The sequence below is a fragment of the Salvelinus sp. IW2-2015 genome, linkage group LG15 (assembly GCF_002910315.2).
Source record: "Salvelinus sp. IW2-2015 linkage group LG15, ASM291031v2, whole genome shotgun sequence".
Classification (NCBI taxonomy): Eukaryota; Metazoa; Chordata; class Actinopteri; order Salmoniformes; family Salmonidae; genus Salvelinus; species Salvelinus sp. IW2-2015.
The window spans coordinates 11,414,994-11,441,558 of NC_036855.1; the positions used below are offsets into that span (position 1 = coordinate 11,414,994).

Here is a 26,565-nt window from a genome sequence, read left to right on the forward strand (position 1 = left end):
TTTGTGTTGTAGTCACGACAGACAAAGATGTATAGTAAAGCACACTTTAGTAAAGCACACTTCATGTTGTCAACCAGCACATTAATAAAGTAACTGTTTTCCGTTTCCTGTGTAACATCAATATTGCCACATTTATATACATTTTTTATTATACTTTTGTAATGCTTTTTGTGACGTGGATCATAATTACAGTTACTCTACCAGGTTGCGTGATCCTCGTAATGTTACGTGGAAAATACAACTAATTAAATTTATATCACACTCGCACAAATGCGACCAGTTAGTTTTCGTATTTGCATTAAATTTCTTTCACTAGCAAATGCGAGTGAACTGCTGGCACTATAGAGGCCACTGAATTCCCATCTTTGGTTCGCTAACGTTAGCATGAAACAATTAGTGTTTACCTTTCCACAACACACGGAGTCGAAAAGGGATTTGTCCATGTGTTTACGTACAGCTGACAGTCGAAAAACTCATCACAACAGGAGGGGCAGACACCGGGTAGCTACGTTGAATAATGTATTAATCTCGCATGTTGCAGCTCGAGAATCGGGATGTTAGATTTACTCAGTGGATTCACTGAGTAAAGAAAATCAGGCCCTATTCATTTCTGCGTACGTTTAACTCGGATCTCGTACCTGCGGACAGAGAGAGAATTGGCACGTCTGATTTGACATCATAACCGACTTCGGTGGTCAAATGCTCACCTTCAATGGCACGCTGGAAAAGTGAGCCCTTCACGGATGAATCCCAGTTTCAACTGTACCGGGCAGATGGCATGTATGGCTTTGTGTCGGCGAGCAGTTTGTTGATGTCAATGTTGTGAACAGAGTGCCCCATAGTGGCGGTGGGGTTATGTTATAGGCAGGCATAACCTACTGGACAACTAGGGTTGCCAACTGTCCCGTATTAGCCGGGATGTCCCTTATATTGTTCCATACGGGACCTCCCTTGTCCCGTATATTCATCCAATCACAGTATAGTGTAAACGCGCCAATTCCTGCAAAGTAATTTCTGTTATTGTTTGATCGGTTTGGCATATCAAGGAAATATGGATAAACATGCAAAAAAAGACTGTGCAGCTACAACAAACAATGTGAAGCAAAAAAGACGTGGGATAAGCCCGTCAGTGGTGACTCGACGAAAGCTTTCTGTACTTTATGCGTTGGGAATTCTCAATTGGCCATGGAGGGGAGATTGACCTAACTCAGCATGCATCCACAGAAATGCACACGGCCACGCTAGCTAAAGGTGCTAGCAATATCGGTGCATTCTTCGTGACGTCTACTGCGGAAACTGACATAATTGGAAAACACCTCTCCGTTTACCAGTTATTGAGCAGTGCCAACAATCGCATTCTGAAAGCTAATTGCCCAGCTCTCATAGCTCATAACGCCTGCAAGCACGCCTGCGATCAGTGGTCAGTGGATATTGAGTCAATTGTTTTACAGATCTACAGCCACTTATCAGTATCTGCTTCCCGAAGAGAGGAACTGCACGCATTTTTTTTGCCTTTGTTCACACAGTGCTGTGAAATTCTGCGACATGTTTGCACACGATGGCTCTCTTTTCACCCAGCTGTCGATCGTCTCCAGCAAAGCTGGCCAGCTCTTACATCATACTTCAGGTCCCTTAGGGAGATAGGGAGACCTGTCCTGTGGCACTGAATAGTATTTTTGAGTATGAAGAATAAACAGAAGCTGCTGAGATTAATCTGTGCTTTTTCCACAAAGTGGGTGTGTATTTGACCAACTCGTAAAAAAGCTGGAGGAAACAACGCTCTGCATCACAGATGTTTACGAGGAAGTCCAAAAGTTCAACATTTAAGATGCTTCAGCTGAAACAGGACAGTTTTTTTCTGAGTAGACCAAGCAGCTGATGGACAAACAATTGTCAGCACAAAAGGTCCAAGCAGCAATAGGACTTTGAAGTTCTATGACACTGTCATTACATACATTGACAAGTGGTTTGATTTCTCACCAGAAAATGTAATGGTGAAACTGATTGGCCTCTATGAGGAGCTCTCCTTCACTGACCTGGAGCAGGTGGTGGTTGCCCTCAAAATGAGACAGTCAGTATGGACCAACTCTATGAAGAGTTTTGTGCTAGCCGGGAGGAAATACAGAAAGCCAGACAGGATACCACAAAATCCACCATTTAGAAGTAGGTGGCAGTTTTCCAAAAACCTAGGGAAAGCCAACTTGATCAACATGTTCAGGATTGTCTCATTTGTCCTCAGTGTGCCAGACTCAAATGCCTTTGTAGAGAGGATTTTCTGTCTGATGACCATTAAATGGTCAGACTCAAGAAACCGATGTAGCACAGAGCTGATCAAAAATGAACTTCAAATATCTGGGAACTGTGATTTGTCATGTAATGACATCTCTCTGGCTATGCAAGAGAAAGGACTGCTTGAATCAGTCAAGAGCAGCAAAAAATATGTAGACTTGGTGAGTGACTCATGCCCCTCTTTTCCTCTTTTGCATTTGGAAAGTTATTTTTGCTGTAAAGGTCCAAATTGTGATTTCTTTGATCATTTATTTTGAGGTTAATTCACATAAGTTTACATAATGATAAAGTTTTAGTAAAGCTATAGGCTAAATGGAATATACAAATGTTTTGCCTTTCCAATTGAATAAGAATATACACTGTATATTCATTCATTCACACAACACCATACCCATACCACCGTGGCACGCGACCTCTTGTCCCTTATTTGGTAGTGAAAAAGTTGGCAACCCTATGGACAACTAACACAATTGCATTTTATTTAGGACAATTTGAATGCACAGAGATGCCATGAGATCCTGAGGCCCAGTCGTGCCATTCATCCACAGCCATCACCTCATGTCACAGCATGATAATGCATGGCCCCATGTAGCAAGGATATGTACACAATTCCTGGAAGCTGAAAATGCCCCAGTTACGCCATGGCCTGCATACTAACCAGCCATGTCATCACCCATTGAGCATGTTTGTGATTCTCTGGATCGACATTTTTTAAAAAGGGTACACTACATGGCCAAAAGTATGGACACCTGCTCGATGAACATCTCGTTCCAAAATCATGACCATTAATATGGAGTTGGTCCCCCTTTGCTGCTATATCAGCCTCCACTCTTCTGGGAAGGCTTTCCACTTATGTTAGAACTTTGCTGTGGGAACTTGCTTCCATTCAGCCACAAGATAATTAGTGAGGTCGGGCACTGATGTTAGGCGATTAGACCTGGCTCGCAGTCGGCGTTCCAATTCATCCCAAAGGTGTTTGATGGGGTTGAGGTCAGGGCTCTGTGCAGGCCAGTCAAGTTCTTCCACACCGACCTCAATAAACCATTTCTGTATGGACCTTGCTTTGTACACAGGGGCATTGTCATGTTGAAACAGGAAAGGGCCTTCCCCGTACTGTTGCCAGAAAGTTGGAAGCACAGAATTGTCTAGATCATCATTGTATGCTGTTACCTTAAGACGCATATCTATACTCCCAGTCATGTGAAACCCATAGTTTTCTAATTTATTTATTTTAATTGACTGATTTCCTTATATGTAAATCAGTAAAATCTTTGAAGTTGTTGCATTCATATTTTTTGTTCAGTGTAATAAAAACATTATAGAAATCAAATCAAAATAAATTGACTGTAAATTGACTGTTTGCCTTTACACTGTTATTTGCGCATGGCTACAGAAGCCTATAGTTTGGACCTCAATTTTATCCCAAGTTACAAGGCCAGCACTTCAACTTCACTGTGGAAAAGGTGATATGTTGGATTGCTTCAGTTTGCTGCCATATGACTGGTTTCACAGTCTCCAGTAGAGGTCGACCGATTAATCGGAATGGCCGATTAATTAGGGCCGATTTCAAGTTTTCATAACAATCGGTAATCGGCATTTTTGGATACCGATTGTGGCCGCTTTTTTTTTTTTTTTACCTTGGCAAGTCAGTTAAGAACACATTCTTATTTTCAATGACGGCCTAGGAATGGTGGGTTAACTGCCTTGTTCAGGGGCAGAACGACAGATTTTTACCGTGTCAGCTCGGGGACTCGATATTGCAACCTTCCGGTTACTAGTCCAACGCTCAAACCACCTGCCATACATTGCACTCCACGAGAAGCCTGCATGGCAGGCTGACTACCTGTTACGCGACTGCAGCAAGAAGCCAAGGTAAGTTGCTAGCTAGCATTAAACGTATCTCATAATAAACAACCAACCTTAACATAATCACTAGTTAACTACACATGGTTGATGATATTACTAGTTTATCTAGCGTGTCCTGCGTTGCATATAATCGATGCGGTGCCTGTTAATTTATCATCGAATCACAGCCTACTTCTCCAAACGGGTGATGATTTAACAAGCGCATTCGAAAAAAAGCACTGTCGTTGCACCAATGTGTACCTAACCATAAACATCAATGCCTTTCTTTAAAATCAATACACAAGTATATATTTTTAAACCTGCATATTTAGTTAATATTGCCTGCTAACATGACTTTCTTTTAACTAGGGAAATTGTGTCACTTCTCTTGCGTTCCGTGCAAGCAGAATCAGGGTATATGCAGCAGTTTGGGCCACCTGGCTCGTTGCGAACTATGTGAAGACCATTTCTTCCTAACAAAGACCGTAATTAATTGAAGGTTGTGCAATGTAACAGCAATGTTTAGACTTAGGGACGCCACCCGTTAGATAAAATACGGAACGGTTCCGTATTTCACTGAAAGAATAAACGTTTTGTTTCCCGGATTTGACCATATTAATGACCTAAGGCTCGTATTTCTGTGTTTTATTATGTTATAATTAAGTCTATGATTTGATATTTGATAGAGCAGTCTGACTGAGCGGTGGTAGGCAGCAGCAGGCTCATAAGCATTCATTCAAAGCATTAGCGTTTCAATCGGTGACGTCACTCGCTCCGAGACCTTGAAGTAGTTGTTCCCCTTGCTCTGCAATGGAGCAATGGATAACGATGCTTCGAGGGTGACTGTTTTTGATGTGACCCTGGTTCGAGCCCAGGTAGGGGCGAGGAGAGGAACTATAATGCCTATAAGAACATCCAATAGTCAAAGGTATATGAAATACAAATGGTAGAGAGAGAAATAGTCCTATAACTACAACCTAAAACTTCTTACCTGGGAATATTGAAGACTCATGTTAAAAGGAACCACCAGCTTTCATATGTTCTCATATTCTGAGCAAGGAACTTAAACGTTAGCTTTTTTACATGGCACATATTGCACTTTTACTTTCTTCTCCAACACTTTGTTTTTGCATTATTTAAACCAAATTGAACATGTTTCATTATTTATTTGAGGCTAAATTGATTTTATTGATGTATTATATTAAGTTTCAATAAGTATTGTTGTAATTGTCATTATAAAAATAAAAATAAATGACCAATTAATCGGTATTGAAAAATCATAAACAGTCGGCCTCTAGTCTCCAGCGATCATATGGTCAAATAAATCTAAAACTGTCATTAATATTTACAATCCCCTTATCCAAACAGATTACTCATTTACCTAGCTTTTATCAATTTGTAAATTACAGTGCATGGAGAATGGTGTTATATAGGAAATAATTAAGTAGATGTACCACTTGGAACCGACAGGTTGCTCGACCTTAATCATTTCATTGTGCTTAAAGGTGGTGGAATTGAGGGAATTAACAAGGTCCAAAGACGGCGTATCTGTAGACACCTCTGCCACACATTCATTTCTTTCATCTCCATCCCCAACGAATAGCATGCTATTCTTATGCTTAAATTGAAAGTCAGAATATGGGTAGAGAAGTACATAAAAAGGGAATTACGTTCAATTTACGCGTGCTTAACCTGGGTCGGAATTCCCCCTCTGAGAACAGGCAAATGAATAAGAGGGAATGAGAGAGAGTATTTATACCTCTTGACTTACTCCACATTTTGTGTTCCAACCTGAACTCAAAACAAATCAAATATGTTTCTCTCCTCCACACACACACACACCCCATAATGACAGTGAAAACATGTTTTTAGAAATGTTTGCAAATGTATTAAATTAAATACAGAAATCTAACTTCCATAAGTACTCACACCCCTTTGCTATGACACTCCAAATTTAGGCATATATCTGGGGAAGGGTATAAAACCATTTCTAGTGTTGAAAGATTCCAAGAGCCCAGTGATCTCCAACATTGGGAAATTGGAAAAAATATTGAAGTACTCAGACTGCCTGGAGCTGGTCGTCCGACCAAACTGAGCAACCGGGCAAAAAGGACTTTGATCAGGGAGGTGACCAAGAACCCACTGACCACTGTCAGAACTACAAAGTTCCTTGGCTGAGATGAGAAACTACCGGAAGTCTTTACGGGCGAATGGCCAGACGGACGCCACTCCTGAGAAAAAGCACATGACCAACTGGCGTTTGCAAAAATGCACATGAAAGACTGATCATAAGGCAAAAGTTTGTAGTCTGATGAAACAAATAGTGCTTTGCATTCAGGCCAAAGAGTTATGTCTAGAGAAAACCAGGCTCAGCTAATCACCCGTCTAACACCATCCCTACCGTGAAGCATGGTGGCAGCAGCATCATGCTATGGGGATGCTTTTCAGCAGCAGGGACTGGGAGACTGATAAGGATAGAGGGAACAATGAATGGAGCCAAATACAAGCAAATCTTGGATGAGAACCTGCATTAGAGTGCAAACGACCTTAGACTGGGGGCGAAGATTTGCGTTCCAACAGGCAATGCTGGAATGGCTTCAGAACAAGAATATGAAAGTCCTTGAGTGACCCAGCCAAAGCTCAGGCTTGAATCGCATTGAAAATCTGTGGAAAGACTTGATTGCTCACCACCACCACTCCCCATCTAACTTAACTTCTTTGGGGTAGGGGGCAGTATTTTCACGTCCGGATGAAAAGCATGCCCAGAGTAAACGGCCTGCTACAAAGCCATAAAAGCTAGAATATGCATATTATTAGTAGATTTGGATAGAAAACACTCTGAAGCTTCTAAAACGGTTTGAATGATGTCTGTGTATAACAGAACTCATATGGCAGGCAAAAACCTGAGAAAAAATCCAACCAGAAAGTGGGAAATCTGAGGTTGATCGATTTTCAACTCAGCTCCTATTGAAGATAGTGGGATATTGGTAATGTTGCACTTCGTAAGGCTTCCACTAGATGTCAACAGTCTTTAGACCCTTGTCTGATGCTTCTACTGTGACGTGGGGCCGAAGGAGAGGGGAATAAGTCAGAGGTCTGCCAGCAGCCACGAGCTGACCATGCGCTTTCACATGAGGTAGCTCCTGTTCCATTTGCTTTTCTGAAGAGAAAGGAATTCTCCGGTTGGAACATTATTGAAGAATTATGTTAAAAACATCCTAAAGATTGATTAAATAATTAGTTTGTCATGTTTTTACGGACTGTAATAACTAACTTTTCGGCTGAGACTTTCCGGCACGTCGTGAGTTTGGAAAGTGTATTAAACACTAGAACAACGAGGAATTTGGACATAAATGGACATTATCGAACAAAAACATTTGTGTTACTGGGATTCCTGAGAGTGCATTCTGATGAAGATCATCAAATGTAAGTGAATGTTTATAATGTTATTTCTGACTTCTGTTGACTGCAAAATATGGCGGATATATTTGTGTCTTGATTGGGCTCTGAGTGCCGACTCAGATTATTGCATGGTTTGCTTTTTCCGTAAAGCTTTTTTGAAATCTGACACGGCGGTTGCATTAAGGAGAAAGTGCATCTAAAATTCCATGCATAACAGTTGTATCTTTTAGCAATGTTTATTATGAGTATTCCTGTAAATTGATGTGGCTCTCTGCAAAATCAAAGGATGTTTTGGAACTTCTGAACGTAAGGCGCCAATGTAAACTCAGATTTTTGGATATAAATATGAACTTTACCAAACAAAACATACATGTATTGTGTAACATGAAGTCCTATGAGTGTCATCTGATGAAGTGTAAAGGTTAGTGATTAATTTTATCTATATTTCTGCTTTTTGTGAATCCTCTCTTTGGCTGGAAAAATGGCTGTGTTATTCTGTGAATAGGCACTCACCTAACAATCGTTTGGTTTGCTTTCGTCGTAAAGCCTTTTTGAAATCGTAAACTGTGGCTGGATTTACAACAAGTGGATCTTTAAAATGGTATAAAATACATGTATGTCTGAGGAATTTTAATTATGGGATTTCTGTTGTTTTGAATTTGGCACCTTGCAGTTTTACTGGCTGTTGAAGAGGTGGGACGCTACCGTCTCACGTACCCTAGCGAGGTTTTAACAGACCCTGAGAAAATCTGCAAGAAAGAATGGGAGAAAAATCCCCAAATCCAGGTGTGCAAGGCTGATCGACATACCCAAGACAACTCAAAGCTGTAATCGCCGTCCAAGGTGCTTCGACAAACTATTGACTCAGGGGTGTGAATACTTATTTCAATAAGATACTGCTGCATTTAATTTTCTATTAATTAGCAAAACGTGTTTTCACTGTCATCACGGGGTGTTGCGTGTAGATGGATTATCAATAAACGTAATCCATTTTGTATTCAGGCTGTAACAACAAAATGTGGAATAAGCCAAAGTGTATGAACCCTTTCTGAAGGCACTGTGTGAGAGTATGAGTAGTTGGGATGAGCTGAATTAGCTAGTTCTGTTCAATTCAACCACCTCCGCACCCCCAGAAGAAAATCAAGCTTTAATTATACTTTTAGTCAGAGGAGATGGAGATTCAGTCATTGAGGTAGTCCACAAATTAAGATTCAGCTATGTGCTTGTAACCATCATTATCTCCATATTATGGTGTGCACCCAAGATCTGGTTCTGGCCACCGAAAAGAGTGCATTTGTAAATGAGTGTGGAACAAGCATTACCTGAGTATGGATTGTTGGCTAGCCCATCTCTGCCAGGCATTGTTGCGGTTGTACCAGGGAATGCAACTCCATAGTAGTCCTACAGAGAAATAGACACCAGGAGAAACCAAACATCAGATTCAACAGTCATTGAGGAAGTCCACATATTACGATTCAGCCATGTGCTTATAACCATCTCCATATTATGACAGGGACACAGATATGCAATATTAATCATTAACATTTATTTTTGTTTGGGTCATCTAAACCATAGACCGTGCAAGAGTCCGTCTGGGCAAACAGAAATGTGTGCTGCATTGCTCTTCATCGACGTAGTAAGTGATGATCCATGTGTGAAAAGTTACTCACCATAGGCAGACGAGACTGCAGCATCTGTAGGTCCTCATATCCATAGATCTGCTTTAGAGCGGGACAATGACCAAATGAAACAGGTCAACCGAAATAATCCACATATACAACCAAGAACCAAAAGGTATGAAAGGGAAGAGAGCGAGAGAGAAAGGGTGCGATGGCAGGCCAGTGAGAGAAAGACTTGGGGAAAACGAAACTGGTAAAGAGAAATGGATGGGAATTCATGGAAACAAAGAACGAGAGCATGCAAGAGAAAAGAGGGTTAGCGTAGTTACCGGGTATGCAGGGAGCAGGCCTCCAGGGCTCATAATGTACTGATTAGCCAGCAGAGGGGGCACTCCTTGGGCCAAGTTAGGGGGGGCTTTGCCTGTGGAACAAGAATGAGAGACAGAGGGGAGTCAAAATCACACGGGTCTACAGTCAAATAATACAGACAGCGAGTAGGACCGTTAAGTGACAACAAAAAAACCTGTGTGTGACAGTATGGTTCTCCTGAGCTCACCAGAGGTGGTGTTCAGCAGGGGTTGGGCAGTGCGTCCGGCAGCTGAGAGGGCGGTGTTGCCACTGGCGGATAGACCAGGTGCTCCGGGGACATGCATCATGCCATTGGAGCTGCTAACCGCAGCATTGATGGAAGGGCCAGATGAGGAAGAGAAGGCATGGAGACTACTGCTCTCCTCACTGGTCATCTGTAGGGCGGAGGGAGGGAGAGAGTTGGACTGACAGCAGTTTAGTTTTTTGGTAGCATTTTTCCTCTTCACATTTTCAGTGCTTATTTTAGATCCGTTTCGGACGTGATTTACATTAACCCCAAAAGACGCCGCCGTGCTGACCGTAAGGGAGGAGCTAGTGGAGAGGGCAGATCCTGATGAGTATGTACTGGTCACATGACTGGGGAAACCGTGGCAGAGAAAACAGGTAACGTTACCAAATCATCCGATGAGTCTTAAAAAGTTTGAACCAACTCATTACAACAAGGACTTTATTATTTTGTCAGTCAATAGAGGAGATGGGAGATTCAGTCATTGAGGTAGTCCACATATTAAGATTCATCTATGTGCTTGTAACCATCATCATCTCCATTATGAGAATTACTGGGGGGAGGGGAGTGATGGGCTTACCTGCTGACAGATTGCAGAGGGGCAGAGTGGGAAGGTGTGGGGGCTGGGGAGGGAACGTGGTGGACGGGGCCACCGTCACTGCTCATGGGAGGTGATTCGGGCTTAGGGGTTCGAGAAGCCAACGACATCGCTGAAAGAGAAGAAACAGATAAGCAAGCATGCTGGACTTAACCATGAAATAACACTTTCGGCAATCACAAATTCTCCTGAGTACTTACAGTCCTGTGGGCCCTGAGTCCTCACACCACCATAGCCATTCTGTGAAAGACATTGACATTCTCAGTCGGCCATCTTGATTTCACTATACAGTGCTGATATAGTAAAGCTCCAGTAATCTTAAATAATGCCTGAGGGTCTTAAATGTCCATTGACCATAGGAGATTCAGTCATTGAGGTATTCCACATAGTAAGAGTCAGATATGTGCTTGTAACCATCATTATCTCCATATTTATGAGACAGGAGTAGTCTTAATCGAGAGTGTCTGACCACACCTGACAAGTGCAGTGTGGGTGACTCACAGCAAGAGGGGCGGCGGGGGCGTCTTTGCTCTGGGGGTAGCCCAGGTGGGGGGGCATGCCCTGCGTGGGGCCGTTGTCCACTCTGCTAGCTGAGGGGGTGGAGGGTGGGGCGGCGCAGGGGAGACCCGGGGAGGGGGATGGCGTGGCACTGGGCAAACCCAGAGAGGGGAAACTGGGGTCTGATATTGACGGAGGCACGGACAACAAGCTGCCAAGGGGCTCACTGCAACAACAACGTAAAGGGACGAGTTAGTGTAAAGCAAGTTCACCGTGGCCTCTACCCCTATACAACACAGTGATACTAATTAAGCCAAAGAAAATGCAATAAACACCTGACTGGTCCAGGTTTGGAAAACAAGCTGCTTTGGGGCTGGGGTACAGCTGTGGGGGCCGGCTCCCTGGCAGGCTCAGCCTGGTGGCCCATGTCAATCACACTGGGCTCCGAGTCAAAGTCCAGGGCCCCAAACTGCACGTTGAGGCCAGACACATCTGCTGAGCCTGGCATCTCCACCGCAGATGAGGGGATCTGAGAAGACCGAGCAAGAGGGATTAGGAAAGAGGATGAGAGGGACATTAACACATGAAATCCCACCGCAGCACATAAACTATTCACAAAGTTTGATACATAAAACGCACTCAGTCACACGCTCTAAGACATTTCAGACTGAATGTGTGACAGTGTGCAAAGTTGCACTTACCTACAGTACTTTTAGATATGTTTACAAATGGTTAAAAAACAAACACTCATTGTTATGTACCCTCTGAGTGAGCAGGCAGCCTCTACTTCCACACGTTTCCTGACCTTTGAGGGAGGAGGTACTCTGCGTCTCTGGGTCTTGATCTGCCTCTGTGGGGGTTCAGCCATAGGAGCCTGGTGGTCCAGGGAGGGTCCGTCTCTGGGAGGCGGGGGCCCGGCGTCGTAGTGGCCTGGGGGAGTAGGGACCTGGGGGGGAAGAGACAGAGGCTCTGCCTGGGGCAGGGAGCTATGCTGGGCCTGCTGCTGCCGCTGGGCCAGCTGGCTGAGGACAGCGGACGGCTCCGGCTGCATCTTTAGATCCACTGGAGAAGACCGAGAGAATAGTTAATGGTGGCATTAGCAGTCCAGTAAATAAAGATCTGACTCGTCAAATCTGCATGTACCATGAGTCTGCTCCCCCCACTGTGTCACCATTAGATCTCCATATATTTTACTTTTTGGGGGGGATAGAATGAGAAGTTGAGCAGAGTGATAATGTATTGGGGAAAGAACGCAATTTGAGGATGGAAGGAGATTCAGTCATTGAGGTAGTCCACACATTAAGATTCAGCTATGTGCTTGTAACCATCATTATCTCCTCCTATTCGACAAGCCGATACAGACAAACAATGACATGTACCCACACCTCACTTGAAACTTTTCCATATGATAGCACCCGTATGAGTGTGTCTTACAGTGAGAGGTTGGAACAGGGCCCTTCTCCACTCTCGGGGCCTTGGTTTCACTGGCAGAAATGGGGGCGGAGCCTTGAACTGCAGGTGGAACGGATTCTTTGGCGACACTGCTGTTGCCCGCGGTGACCAGCTGCTGATGGGTCCGCGGGGTGAGCTGGGGCCCGTTGAGCTGCTCTGGTATCCTAACCTCAGCCGGGGTCGGCTTGGGCCCACTCAGAGCCCCAAAACCAGAGCCAAGGACTGAGGACTAACGGACAGAGCAAGAGAGTTGATAGTGTGTCTGTGTGAAAGCCTGTACAGATATGTATAAMCATGAAAAGGAAGTGTGTGTGTGGCTGGCTGCCTCACCAGGGCACCGTGGGTGTAGCTAGTGCCAGAGGCGGCGCTGGCATAGCTGTGTGTGGCGGTGCGAGCGCAGTTGTGGTGAGAGTTGGTGAACACCAGGCTCTGGCCCCCCACGCACACAGCGGCAGGGGGCTCCATGCCACCCAGATCCGCCTCCAGACCGCCCGTCTTGGGCAGCAGCGAGCCCATGTCCACACTGGAGAGGAAAGAGGACGACCAGTACATTTACAATGGGACACTGAATGGATAGTTTAGTGTTGTACCCTGATACTGCTTCTTTGCCACAATGAAATATCACTTATATTTATTTATAATACCTGCATTTATATATCGCTCTCTCCATGAATAGTTGAGCAGAGTGAATGCAATGAAAAAATAATTCAGTAACCGGACAAAAGGAGATTCAGAGATTGAGGTATTGCACAGAAAGGGTTCAGCTATGTGCTTGTAACCATCATCTCCATCATTTGACAAGCCAATACAGGGAAATGATTACATACACCCACAACTCATATCATTACTATGAAACCTTCGCATTCCAACCCAAAGCCACTTTACTGTTATTTGTGAGAATTCGTGCTGTAAGACTGGGGGAAAGACGACAGAGATATGAGAGTATTTCATGGGGTTCAGTGTGCGTTCCTGTGAGCATTAGATTGGAGCCCATACTTGTGTCCAGATGTGATGTGGTTCGCAGGAGCAGAGGCAGTGAACACTTTGGTTTCAGACAGCTGTTGATAAAAACAAAATATCAGGAAGAGAACCTTTATGTGTGTGCTTGTGTAGCCACTGTAATATAAAGTCAAAAGTAGCAACCATCACTCACATCCTCATTCCAGTCTTCTGCAGCCCAGTCTTCCAAGTTGCCTCTCCATGTTCCTCCTATGATGGTAGGGGACAGTAGGGGTACGTGAGTTAGTCATCATGCCTGGGGGGGGTACCCCTCTGTCCAACAGAGCTCAGTCAGCAGCACAATCAGAGTTGTGTTCATTAGGGGCGCACAGAGTACACACTATAATGTATCACAAAGGAAAACAAAATACTTTCTTATTGGACAAATCCCAGGTAGTCCCTTCCTGTTTTAAAATCGGGTTTCTTCCTTTTCGGTGCCTAATGAACACGGTCGTGGTTGAGGCCAAACCGCACTGCTCCAACTGTGTCCAGGACTATACTACTACAACCATGCTTTAAAGCTCTAAAACCGACACCTCGAAAAGGAGTGGGCTACATTTCAGAACTCAGGCAAACCTATTTGACCGTGTAGAATGTCAAGATCAAGCTTATTGGTTACAGCAGAGACATTTAATCCCCATCCAGGATCAAGATCCCTGTTGCCCAAAATGTTTTGAGAGTGTCTTATTTTTTAAATAGGACCCCTTGTGTACACATTCAGTAATACCGTATACCCCGGAGTTGTACAGAAACGGTATGAAAATCCAGATACCGCCCAACCCTACTCACCTATACCATCTCCACCTTCGTTCCCCTCTGCTTCCCAGGTTTCCTGGCGAGACCCGCTTGAGTTAGCGTTGTAGTCGGCGGGGTTGAAGATCCTTAGGTGGGGAGAGGGTTAGGGGTTCATCTATGTGCTTGTAATCATTATTAAGCAACGCTATGATACAGTGAAACAGCCACGTCTACACACACTTGTTAGATATTACTACACTGTCGGAACTAGAAGCACAAGCATTTCACTACACTCGCATTAACATCTGCTAACCATGTGTATGTGACCAATAAATTTGATACACACACATCTGAATAAACATGAACAGCAGGAGATCTCCAGTGTGGATCTTCAACTCACCCCATCCCCTGAGAGGAGAACCTGCTACCACCAGCTGCTCTTCCCCTTCCGCGACCCCCCAACCCTAAAGACACAGAGACACTACGTCTGACCTCTGCTGCAAGACACAAACCAGTCTATTAAATTACACCTAATGCCTGTGTTTTAAAACAGATATGTTTTCAGCACAAATGTCTGATATGTGTTGCTTCAAAACCAGTTAGAGGGGGGCATGGTACAGTATGTTGGGCATGCTGCTACGAGTCAGTTACACATGTAGACTGGTAGAGAATTTTGAACAGACTGAACACCTGACACTACTTGCTCATCAGTAATCAGGGTTTAGATGTCAGGCTGACAGCATTTGAGAGGTTTTAGATCAGTATACGAGGATTGGCTTAGCCTAGACAGCTTAGGACATATGATAAATACATTTACAGACAGCAACTGCCATCACTGGCACTCCTGACTCCACTCCCTCACTCTGCATGCCTGTCTGACTTGACCCCAACCAAAACAACCTCCCTGGCTTGTCCACCCCCCCTCCCCGCTCTATAGCAGCTGCAGGACAGTAGTGCATTCAGAAAGTTTCGTACCTCATGACTTATTCCACATTGTTGTGTTACAGCCCGAATAAAAAATGGATTTAATATACATTTCTCACCCATCTACACACAACACCCCATAATGACAAAGTGAAAACCTGTTCATGTTGTAAATGCATTGAAAATAAAATTCTAATTGACATAAAAATTCAAACCCCTTTGCTATGACACTAAATTGAGCTCAGGTGTATCAAACTTATTTCCAATGTCACTACAATTTGGAGTCCACCTGTGGCCAATTCAATTGTTTGTATTGGTTACAAAAAGTTACATTACAGCATGCCTGAAGTTTGCAAAAAGGCATGTGAAAGATATAAGGGAAAGGTTTGTGGTCAGATGAAACAAAAATTGAACTCTTTGGCCTGAACACAAAGTGCTATGTCTGGAGAAAACAAGGCACAGCTCATCCCACGTCTAACACCATCCCTACCGTAAAGCATGGTGGCGGCAGCATCATGCATGGGGATGCTTTTCAGCAGCAGGGACTGGAAGACTGATAAGCATAAAGTGAACAATGAATGGAGCCAAATAGAGTCAAATCCTTGAGAACCTGCTTCAGAGTGCAAACGAGAGACTGAGGCTAAGATCTACATTCCAACAGGAAAATGACCCTAAGCATAAAGCCATGCTGGAATGGCTTCAGAACAAGAATGTGAAAGTCCTTGAGTGACCCAGCCAGTCTGTGGAAAGACTTGCAGATTGCTTTTCACCACCACTCCCCATCTAACTTAACAGCGCTTGAGAAAATCTACAAGCAAGAATGAGAGAAAATCCAAATCCAGATGTCTTTTGTATGTATATCAGCCTTGCACAACTCAATGCTGTTATCACCAGCCAAGGTGCTCATACAAAGTATTGACTCAGGAGTGTGAATACTTAAGTAAATGAGATATTTATGCATTTCATTTTCAATACATTTCCTAACATCTCTAAAAACATGTTTTCACTGTTATTATGGGGTATTGTGTGTAGATGGGTGAGAAATTAGATATTTTAAATTCAAGCTGTAACAAAATGTGGAATAAGTCAAAGGGTATAAATACTTTGAAGACTGTATATTTCACACGTAATGGCACTTACAACAATTGCTGGGCGACACAAATGGACACATCGCCAACTAAAACCCCCCATCAACTAGATACCCAAACACCCACTTTATATGCCATATCGGGAGGATTATTGTAGAGGCAGTTGTATAGCATGGCAAAGTGGAATCTTGTGTGGCAAGGTACAACAAGGCTCAGTGGGACATTAGTTCAGGTTGGCCAGTACCAGTAACATAGTATAATGGGCAAAAAAAAAAACTGATTTGACAAGGTGCAGGTAGACAGAACAGAGCACTTACATATTTTTTTCTATCTGCAAACTGTAGCGCTCCCGATGCAATGGATTTATCAAATAACCAACACTTAATAATATCAGAGCTATAGAATTCAGATACACTACATGGCCAAAAGTATGTGTACACACCCTTCAAATGAGTGGATTCAGCTATTTCAGCCATACACGTTGCAGACAGGTGTATAAAAATCGAAGCACACAGCCATGCCATCTCCACAGACAAATGGCAGTAGAATGGCCCGGCACCGTCATAGGATGCCACCTTTCCAAGTCGGTTTGTTAAATTTATGCCCTGCTAGTGCTGCCCCAGTCAACTGTAAGTGCTGTTATTGCAACGTGGAAATATCTAAGAGAAACAGCTCATCTGCAAAATAATAGGTCCCACAAGCTCAAAGGAACAGAACCGCCGAGTGCTGAAGCGCGTAAACATCACGTCCTTAGTTGCAACACTCACTACCGAGTTACAAACTGCCTCTGGAAGCAACGTCAGCACAAGAACCGTTCGTCGGGAGCTTCATGAATTAGGTTTCCATGGCCAAGCAGCCGTACATAACCTTACGATCACCATGCACAACGCCAAGCGTTTGGCTGGATTGGTGTAAAGCTTGTCACCATTGGACTCTGGAGCAATGGAAAAGCATTCTGTGGAGTGATGAATCACGCTTCACCATCGCGCAGTCCAACGGGCGAATTTAGGTTTAGCGGATGCCAGGTGAAAGCTACCTGCCCGAATGCATAGTGCCAACTATAAAGTTTGGTGGAGGAGGAATAATGGTCTGGGGCTGTTTTTCATGGTTCGGGCTAGGCCACTTAGTTCTAGTGAAGGGAAATCTTAATGCTACAGCATACAATGACATTCTAGATGATTCTGTGCTTCAACTTTGTGGCAACAGTTCGGGGAATGCCCTTTCCTGTTTCAGCATGACAATGCCCCCATGCACAAAGAAAGGTGCATACAGAAATGGTTTGAGATCAGTGTGGAAGAACTTGACTGGCCTGCACAGAGCCCTGATCTCAACCCCATCAAACACCATTGGGAGAAATTGGAACTCCGACAGAGCCAGGCCTAATCGCCCAACATCAGTGTACAAGCTCACTAATACTCTCATGGCTGAATGGAAGCAAGTCCCCGCAGGAATGTTCCAACATCTTGTGGAAAGCCTTCCCAGAAGAGTGGAGGCTGTTATAGCAGCAAAGAGAGACCAACTCCATATTAACTTCTCTAGGGTAGGGGGCAGCATTTGGAATTTTGGATGAAATGCATGCCCAAATTAAACTGCCTGCTTCTCGGGCCCAGAAGATATGATATGCATATAACTGGTAGAATTGGATAGAAAACACTCTAAAGTTTCCAAAGCTGTTAAAATAGTGTCTGTGAGTATAACATAACTGATTTGGCAGGCGAAAACCTGAGAGAAATCCATTCAGGAAGTCGTTTTGTGGGATTTTGTAGTTTTCCATTCAATGCCATTACAGTATCCATTGACTTAGGACTCAAATTGCAGTTTCTATGCCTTCCACTAGATGCCAACAGTCTTTAGAAATTGTTTCAGGCTTGTATTCTGAAAAATTAGGAAGTAAGAGCAGTCTGAATGAGTGGACCCTAAAGTGTCACAGAGATTTTTCATGCGCGAGACCGAGAGGTCCTTTCTTGTTTACCTTTTAAATTGACGACGTTATTGTCCGGTTGAAATATTATCGATTATTTAGGCTAAAAACAACCTGAGGATTGAATATAAACATCGTTTGACATGTTTCTATGAACTTTAAGGATACAATTTGTATTTTTTGTCTTACTGTTTTGACTGCGTTTGAGCCTGTGGATTACTGAAGAAAACACGCAAACAAAAACGGAGGTTTTTGGATATAAAGAGACTTTATCGAACAAAAGGAACATTTATTGAGTAAATTAATGTCTGCTGAGTGCAACCATATGAAGATCATTAAAGGTAAGGGATTAATTTTATCTCTATTTCTGACTTGTGTAACTGTTCTACTTGGCTGGTTACTGTTTGTAATGATTTGTCTAGTGGGCTATGTTCTCAAATAATCGTACGGTATGCTTTCGCCGTAAAGCATTATTTTATTTTTTATAAATCTGACACCGTGGTTGGATTCACAAAAATCCAATGTTTTCTGAGGTTTTAGAATGAAAATTTCTGTATTTGAATTTGGCGCCCAGCAGGTTCACTGGCTGTTGAAGAGGTGGGACGCTAACGTCTCACGTACCCAAGAGAGGTTAATGGCTAAGATTTTGGAATGAGATGTTTGACGAGCAGGTGTCCACCTACTTTTGCCTATGTAGTGTACATCATTTTCTTAGTAGCATTCACCTCTGCCAGCAACGCCCCTCCCCCTGCGACCACGGTCTGCCACTTTATCCCCAGAACACATTTCAAATCCATTCTCTTCTGGCCGCACTAAAAAGGAGGCAAAGGGAGAAACAATTACATATAAGTCAACACACTAGCAAAAACAAAGAGATAGGATTTATGTAACACAATTCCTATCATATCTCCCCCTTGGGTGTGTTCCCCCTCACCCTCTCTGCTGCGGTTGGTTCCACGGCCCCTCCTGTTGGGGACCCCGCGGCTCCGGCTTGCCTCGCGATCACCTCTCTTCTCTCGGTTGTCCTTCATCTCCGAGGGACCTCCCTCCTTCCCTCGCGCCTTTTTCCCAACTGTCTCCCAGGTGGTCTGACAGACAAAGATACCTTATTGCAAACCCGAAGACACTCAACACTAAATAAGCAAACTTGGAAAATGGGTACTAGATTTTGTTATGAGAATATATTGATGGCAAACTTGGTACTGACTAGTCAAGTGGTTGAAGGGGCTATCTGCAATTGGTCCATCAATTATTTTTCTTTAAATTGATGTATACTCATGGATTCTTAAAGAATATAATTGAAAATGCCACATTAGCTTGCATCCCACCAGAAGCCAAAATACAACCGCGTTTGACACCTTTGTTTGTGTAAAAATGTAAACAAACACTATAGCCACAAAACACGGTTAAAAAACAAACATTTTTATTTCATGGATGGTCAGTCCATAAGTCAGACTATGAATTTGAGAGTGGCTACATTTCTTCAGCCTTATCAGTCAGCTGTTTACCAAAACAGTAGCTAGGAGGCCGCTTTGTTGTTGTAACTACAGATTACCCCTTTAATGAGAGTTAGTGACACTGGATGTGTCAGAGCTTGGGTGAAGGTGAGCGCCTTTCGGGGACCCTCACTGTGTCAGAGGTGCTTTCCAGCAGGAAATTGATGGCTCTGTTGACATCCTCATTGCAGTCATGGAGGGCCACCATGCACTCATCTTGGGTCTTCCCAGTCACCTCAATCAGCTGTGGGAACACAATCAGCACGTAAACATAAACAACTCAGCTTTACTGACACAAGCACACCCACACAGATAGATGTGGGGCTAGTGTGCATTGGTACTGAACTTAATCATACACATACTAGGCTACATAAATATTCCAAATTTTTACAACTTGTTTCACACTGTACTCACCTGTTTGACCTTATCCTCAAAGTCTGCATCATTTTTGTCATAGATCATCTGGGCAAGCCGAATCTGTTCTGCTGTGGCCTGCATTCAAAGAGGGCAGTTACACACATGGCAACTATTGTTGGTTTGTGTAATGAGACTAATAGGTGAGATACACCTTTTTTACTGTAATGGCAGGAATAACATGAGAACCAAAGGTACACTGTGTACATAGTGTTGCTAATCTTAAAGTGTGTATGACTCACTTTTATCTGTTTCTGTGGTTGTGTGGTTTGTGTGGTAGTGGGCAGCGCTCTGTCCCGAGTTCCTCGAGCTGGATTGCTGACCACTGAAGTCATCATATACAGTATATACAAAACAATGTATGTACAAAATAGAAAAATCTGAAACAGATTAAGAGGGGGGAAATCATCAATCAGTGAAAGGGACATCAATCATTTCAACCTGCTAGACAAGCCTTGGATCTCTGTAGTGTATACAGTACGGAGTCTTGCTTTTGTTAACTTTTCCATGTAAGACTAACCCCATCCATTTCCCCTCATGTTTAAATTTAGACATCGAGACCAGGGGGAGGCTGTTCTGGTGTCAGCTTACATCTCTCATGCACAGTCAAAAACAGTTTCACAAACATAGCTAGATGTACAGGTCAAACAAGCGTCACACATACATCTGACTAAGGTTAGAACATCATAACCTCAAGTTTATTAAATGGCACATTTGAGTATTGACTACTTATAAAGCAATTATGTTGCTCTGTATTGACATGGCCAAGTAGTTTGGTATGGCTGTGAATATGAAGCTAAGCTAGCTAACGTAGCTTAGTCAACTATTTTGAAAGTTATAGCGAGGGCCTTGTGCAACCACAGCGCCTAGTCCAAATCATGGGCAGCCATTTGGGATTGCAAAAAACGAATTTGCGACGTGCCAGGGGTTCATGTGCCCGTGAAGTTAATAAAAACATTAACGTTAGTTAGCTAAATTAGGCCTCACTACCGGACTGGCAAGCGGCTATAGTAGATTGCCTAGGTAGTTAGCTGAAAAATCAACTGATTAATGTAATAATGATAGTGCGTAGCTGGCTTGTTAGCACTCGTCTCGCTAACATTAAACAGATGCCATTATTAGTTATTGTGACAGCTGCATTCTCTAATCCGGGTGGGAACACATGAACAAACTAGTTGATTATATGAACTACTATTAAATTAGCTAGTAAATTAGGCTAAGGTAGTTAGCTATCCAATTTAGACGAGCGTCGTCGTTATTGAACGAAAATAAGTCTAACAAAAATATTTCTGAGCAGGATTAACGTTACGTTATTGCCAACAATCAGTGTGGCCCAAAAGTATAGCTTCAGAGTTTGTTTATTTCGATGATTCACGTGTCAAGAGGATGACCAACGTTGACTTGCTAACGTCAGTTAGCTAAAACATTGCCAAGAAAAAGTAACAGTATTTGTTCAAAAGTACAAATTGAGCCTGGACAAAGCCGAAATGTACTAATTGCCTCAACGTTAAATATCCAGATGTTTTAGGTATTAACCCCATAACGCCACATAGATAAGCATGTTTACGACGTTTTAGCAGATCACTTTCGACAAAAATAAACAATGTTGAGGACGGAACTCTTTGTGTAACCGGCTAAGTAGCTAGCTAAGCTACTGGTCGCTCCCATTGGACCAGAAACATTAGTTACCCAACACAGGTCCTCTTATGTTAAATTAGCTAATAAAATGTAGTAACGTTAGCTATGTACAACTTGTAAAGTACTATGATGTAACACGAAACGATTTGCTAGCAAGAAGCGTGTGAACATGGCTAGCTAGTCAGTAGTTAGCTACTTGACCCGTGAGTTAGCTGATAGCATGCTAGCAAATCTTTCTAGCATTTGAAAACGTTCGCACAATGCAATTGCTACGGCAGAGCTAGAATCTCCTAGCTCCATCCGCACCTCGTCGTCGCTTAAGTGGCTAACTGGTAACGTCAAATGATGGCCCGGTCTGTCTCTTCGCGAATAGTTTTACTGAAGTGAATCAAACGCATACAACAACTACACGAACTGTATTTTTCGTTTAGGTTATCATAACGAACCTTTTTATTTCTTTACCTGCTAACACGCTTCGCTCAGCCAGCAGCAGATGCCGTCACGTGACCCACTGCACAGTTGTTCAACCCTAAATAACAGAACCAGCCACTCACAACTGGCCTAGCAGATCAGATGGTTTTACGCACTCTGCTCTTGTGTACGTGCTTGCTCCCTCTCCCCCGGGAACGCGCAGTCAGATAGAAAGAACCCCATACAGAATCAGTCGATATAATCGAGAACAATCATCAGAAATCACGCGATATGAATCAGACGGTGAGTGGGGCGCCGCCTGACCCACCAGTTTGTCAGAAGGTTCAAACCAGTCAGTTTCATATCGTAATTTGGCTCCCGAGTGGCGCAGCGGTCTAAAGCACTGTATCTCAGTGCTTGAGCCGTCACAACAGACACCCGTGTTCGATTACAGGCGGTACCACAACCGGCCGTGAGTGGGACTCTCATAGAGCAGCACATCATTGTAAATAATAATTTGTTCTTAACTGACTTGCCTAGTTAAATAAAGGTTAATTAAAAAAATGTAAGTATTACGATGGTGGCGGTAATGATCATTTTTATTGTGCTAAAACTAGAAGATCTTCTGACGTCCTTTCCCTTGGTCAAAGGTACATAATCGCATCATTTTTTAAACTGATTTACAAAGCCAATGTAATGGATTTTAAAAAGTGTTTTTACCCCGCGATAGCCCTCTAATATGACCCATAGTAGCGAAGAACAGTTCTTGCTTGCAATTCGATCTGAATATATAAAACATTTTAAAGGATTTTCAATTTTGCATTAGCAGTTCATTCGGCTTAAATTTCCCGGGAACCATGGCATGGTGTCATTTCCTGTTTTCGGTGCTATGCTGCGTCTCCTGTCTCTGTCTTTAATCTCCATATTTTTCCAGAAGTGTGCACTAGTACACTTTCTCACATGGATTTAAACTCTCTCAAGCCAATGCTTACATATCCAAAGTGGGTACTTAGAAAGACTCATTTCATATGATATGCCTACATTTAAAATGTATATAAGGGGGTACTTTTGGGGCACTATGGGCAGAGCACGATGTGATTGGGCCTTCAATAACCAAAAAAGGTTGAGAACCACTGGACTAGGCAAGTATCAGATGGTACATTATAACAATTCCAGCAATAATCATCCATTAGCCAAGATGCCCAAAATATTCCTGTCCCGTGCTTGTTGAAGCCGAAAGATGTGTCATCACCTGTCTCCGGAGGCATTTCAGACTACTTAATGCCCATACGAAACACAACTTCCTACCCATAACTGTCTATAGATTCCCTATAAGAAAATAATTGACTGTAAGCAAAGTAACTCCACTAGTCATGCATTATGATACAGTAGATAATTATGTGTCCTATGTATCAGATAGTTTAAATGTAATTAATATTATATCTTCATTTAGGATAAATCAAACTTAGTTGTTATTGTCTTGTTTTTCTTTTCGAAGAAAAAGAGCCACGCTGGTTTACAGAGACCTGACTAGAGGCGTGAAGAAAAAGAGCACGCTGGTTTACAGAGACCTGACTAGAGGCGTGAAGAAAAAGAGAAACGCTGGTTTACACAGGACTGACTAGAGGCGTGAAGAACAAGAGCCACGCTGGTTACAGAGACCTGACTAGGCTGAGAGAAAAGAGAAACGCTGTTTACAGAGACCTGACTAGAGGCGTGAAGAAAAAGAGCCGCTGTTTACAGAGACCTGACTAGAGGCGTGAAGAGAAGAGCGCACGCTGGTTTACAGAGACCTGACTAAGAGCGTGAAGAAAAAGAGAAACGCTGGTTACAGAGACTGACTAGAGGCGTGAAGAAAAAGAGTCACGCTGGTTTACAGAGACCGGACTAGAGGCGTGAAGAAGAAGAACACGCTGGTTTACAGAACCTGACTAGAGGCGTGAAGAAAAAGAGCACACTTGGTTTCAGAGACCTGAATAGAGGCGTGAGAAAAAAGAAACGCTGTTTACAGAGACACCGACTAGAGGCGTGAAGAAAAGAGAAACGCTGGTTTACAGAGACCTGACTAGAGGCGTGAAGAAAAAGAGCCACGCTGGTTTACAGAGACCTGACTAGAGGCGTGAAGAAAAAGAGCCACGCTGGTTTACAGAGACCTGACTAGAGGCGTGAAGAAAAAGAGCCACGCTGGTTTACAGAGACCTGACTAGAGGCGTGAAAGAAAAAGAAAACGCTGGTTTACAGAGACCTGACTAGAGGCGTGAAGAAAAAGAGCCACGCTGTTTACAGAGACCTGACTAGGGCGTGAAGAAAAAGAGCCACGCTGGTTTACAGAGACCTGACTAGAGGCGTGAAGAAAAAGAGCCACGCTGGTTTACAGAGACCTGACTAGAGGCGTGAAGAAAAAGAGCCACGCTGGTTTACAGAGACCTGACTAGAGCGTGAAGAAAAAGAGAAATGCTGGTTTACAGAGACCTGACTAGAGGCGTGAAGAAAAAGAGCCACGCTGGTTTACAGAGACCTGACTAGAGGCGTGAAGAAAAAGAGAAACGCTGGTTTACAGAGACCGGACTAGAGCTGAAGAAAAAAGAAACGGCTGGTTTACAGAGACCTGACTAGATGCGTGAAGAAACAGTCCCGCTGGTTTACAGAGACCGGACTAGAGGCGTGAAGAAAAAGAACCACGCTGGTTTACAGAGACCTGACTAGAGGCGTGACAGCACACCCCTGCCATCAACTTGGATCGGTGAGAAAGTTGCTCTGTTCAGTTCTGTTTAACTTAATTTAACCAGGATAATCCACACAGTAACAATTGTCACTAATCTCTAGGTCTAGGGAGTACTCGGAGAACAGAACCGGTTCCCTCTGCAGCAGAAGTTGTGCCCAGCTGCAGTGATGCACCTCCTCCACCAGCATAAAAAAAAGAAAGGCAGAGGATGTTGAGGCCTGGAAGGGGTTGAGGGAGCTACTCCACACTACAAATCAGCCGGGCTAGACAATCTGGACCCTCTCTTTCTAAAATTATTAGCCGAAAGTGTTGCAACCCCTATTACTAGCCTGTTCAACCTCTCTTTCTTATCGTCTGAGATCCCCAAAGATTAGAACGCTGCCACGGTCATCGCCCTCTTCAAAGGGGGAGACACTCTAGACCCAAACTGCTACAGACCTATATCTATCCTACCCTGCCTTTCTAAGGTCTTTGAAAGCAAAGTTAACAAACAGATCACCGACCATTTCGAATCCCACCGCTACAATCTGGTTTCCGAGCTGGTCATGGATGCACCTCAGCCACGCTCAAGGTCCTGAAAGTTATCATAACCGCCATCGATAAGAGACATTACTGTGCAGGTGTATTCATCAACCTGGCCAAGGCTTTCGACTCTGTCAATCACCACATTCTTATCGGCAGACTCAACAGCTTTGGTTTCTCTAATGACTGCCTCGCCTGGTTCACCAACTACTTCTCAGACAGAGTTCAGTGTGTCAAATCGGAGTGCCTGTTGTCTGGACCTCTGGCAGTCTCTATGGGGGTGCCACAGGGTTAAATTCTCGGGCCGACTCTCTTCTCTGTATACATCAATGATGTCGCTCTTGCTGCTGGTGATTCTCTGATCCACCTCTACGCAGACAACACCATTTTGTATACTTCTAGCCCTTCTTTGGACACTGTGTTAACTAACCTCCAGACGAGCTTCAATGCCATACAACTTTCCTTCCGTGGCCTCCAACTGCTCTTAAATGCAAGTAAAACTAAATGCATGCTCTTCAACCGATCGCTGCCCACACCTGCGCGCCCGTCCAGCATCACCACTCTGGACGGTTCTGACTTAGAATATGTGGACAACAACAAATACCTAGGTGTATGGTTAGACTGTAAACTCTCCTTCCAGACTCACATTAAGCATCTCCAATCCAAAATTACATCTAGAATCGGCTTCCTATTTCGCAATAAAGCATCCTTCACTCATGCTGCCAAACATACCCTCGTAAAACTGACTATCCTACCGATCCTTGACCTCGGCGATGTAATTTACAAAATAGCCTCCAACACTCTACTCAGCAAATTGGATGCAGTCTATCACAGTGCCATCCGTTTTGTCACCAAAGCCTCATATACTACCCACCACTGCGACCTGTATGCTCTCGTTGGCTGGCCCTCACTTCTTATTCGGCGCCAAACCCACTGGCTCCAGGTCATCTATAAGTCTTTGCTAGGTAAAGCCCTGCCTTATCTCAGCTCACTGGTCACCATAGCAGCACCCACCCGTAGCACACGCTCCAGCAGGTATATTTCACTGGTCACTCCTGTCACGTTCTGACCATAGTTCTTGTGTGTTTTACTTGTTTTAGTGTTGGTCAGGACGTGAGCTGGGTGGGCATTCTATGTTGTGTGTCTAGTTTGTCTGTTTCTATGTTTGGCCTAATATGGTTCTCAATCAGAGGCAGGTGTTTTGTGTTGTCTCTGATTGGGAATCATATTTAGGTGGCTTGTTTTGTGTTGGGATTTGGTGGGTGATTCTGTCACGTCTGTCTTCCTCTTCTTCCTCTGAAGAGGTGTAACAAGGATCGGACCAATACGCAGCGTGGTAGGTATCCATGTTTTAATATAGAAAACTGAACTATGAACACCAATACAAAACAATA

The 26,565-nt window shown here is 43.6% G+C and overlaps 1 protein-coding gene and 2 non-coding genes across 7 annotated transcripts in view; all 3 read right to left on the reverse strand.

The window, feature by feature from the left end:
- Positions 1-22,080, reverse strand: part of LOC111973886 (ubiquitin-associated protein 2) — a 31,479-nt gene extending 9,399 nt beyond the window's left edge. For 2 of the 5 annotated variants that reach the window (XM_024001335.2, XM_024001331.2), the window contains exons 1-22: positions 21,976-22,080; positions 20,118-20,255; positions 19,876-19,953; positions 19,595-19,705; positions 18,900-19,053; positions 18,691-18,777; positions 14,433-14,496; positions 14,087-14,178; positions 13,452-13,507; positions 13,295-13,356; positions 12,629-12,821; positions 12,281-12,527; positions 11,652-11,908; positions 11,182-11,375; positions 10,850-11,072; positions 10,549-10,588; positions 10,331-10,460; positions 10,013-10,100; positions 9,712-9,898; positions 9,485-9,576; positions 9,207-9,257; positions 8,859-8,937 (exon numbers count right to left, since the gene is read on the reverse strand). In XM_024001335.2, coding sequence (XP_023857103.1) covers positions 8,859-8,937; positions 9,207-9,257; positions 9,485-9,576; positions 9,712-9,898; positions 10,013-10,100; positions 10,331-10,460; positions 10,549-10,588; positions 10,850-11,072; positions 11,182-11,375; positions 11,652-11,908; positions 12,281-12,527; positions 12,629-12,821; positions 13,295-13,356; positions 13,452-13,507; positions 14,087-14,178; positions 14,433-14,496; positions 18,691-18,777; positions 18,900-19,053; positions 19,595-19,705; positions 19,876-19,953; positions 20,118-20,213 — 2,581 coding nt within the window. In that variant the 5' untranslated portion in view covers positions 20,214-20,255; positions 21,976-22,080. Of the gene's footprint in view, positions 1-8,858; positions 8,938-9,206; positions 9,258-9,484; positions 9,577-9,711; positions 9,899-10,012; positions 10,101-10,330; positions 10,461-10,548; positions 10,589-10,849; positions 11,073-11,181; positions 11,376-11,651; positions 11,909-12,280; positions 12,528-12,628; positions 12,822-13,294; positions 13,357-13,451; positions 13,508-14,086; positions 14,179-14,432; positions 14,497-18,690; positions 18,778-18,899; positions 19,054-19,594; positions 19,706-19,875; positions 19,954-20,117; positions 20,256-21,819; positions 21,929-21,959 lie in introns of those variants that run through there. The other 3 variants (XM_024001334.2, XM_024001332.2, XM_024001333.2) reach the window with 3 other exon arrangements.
- Positions 10,702-10,779, reverse strand: LOC111975236 (small nucleolar RNA SNORD121A). The gene has a single exon (XR_002878800.1). It is a non-coding gene; the product is annotated as a small nucleolar RNA SNORD121A (small nucleolar RNA).
- On the reverse strand, positions 12,111-12,189 carry LOC111975235 (small nucleolar RNA SNORD121A). The gene has a single exon (XR_002878799.1). It is a non-coding gene; the product is annotated as a small nucleolar RNA SNORD121A (small nucleolar RNA).
- Positions 22,081-26,565: the final 4,485 nt, after the last annotated feature.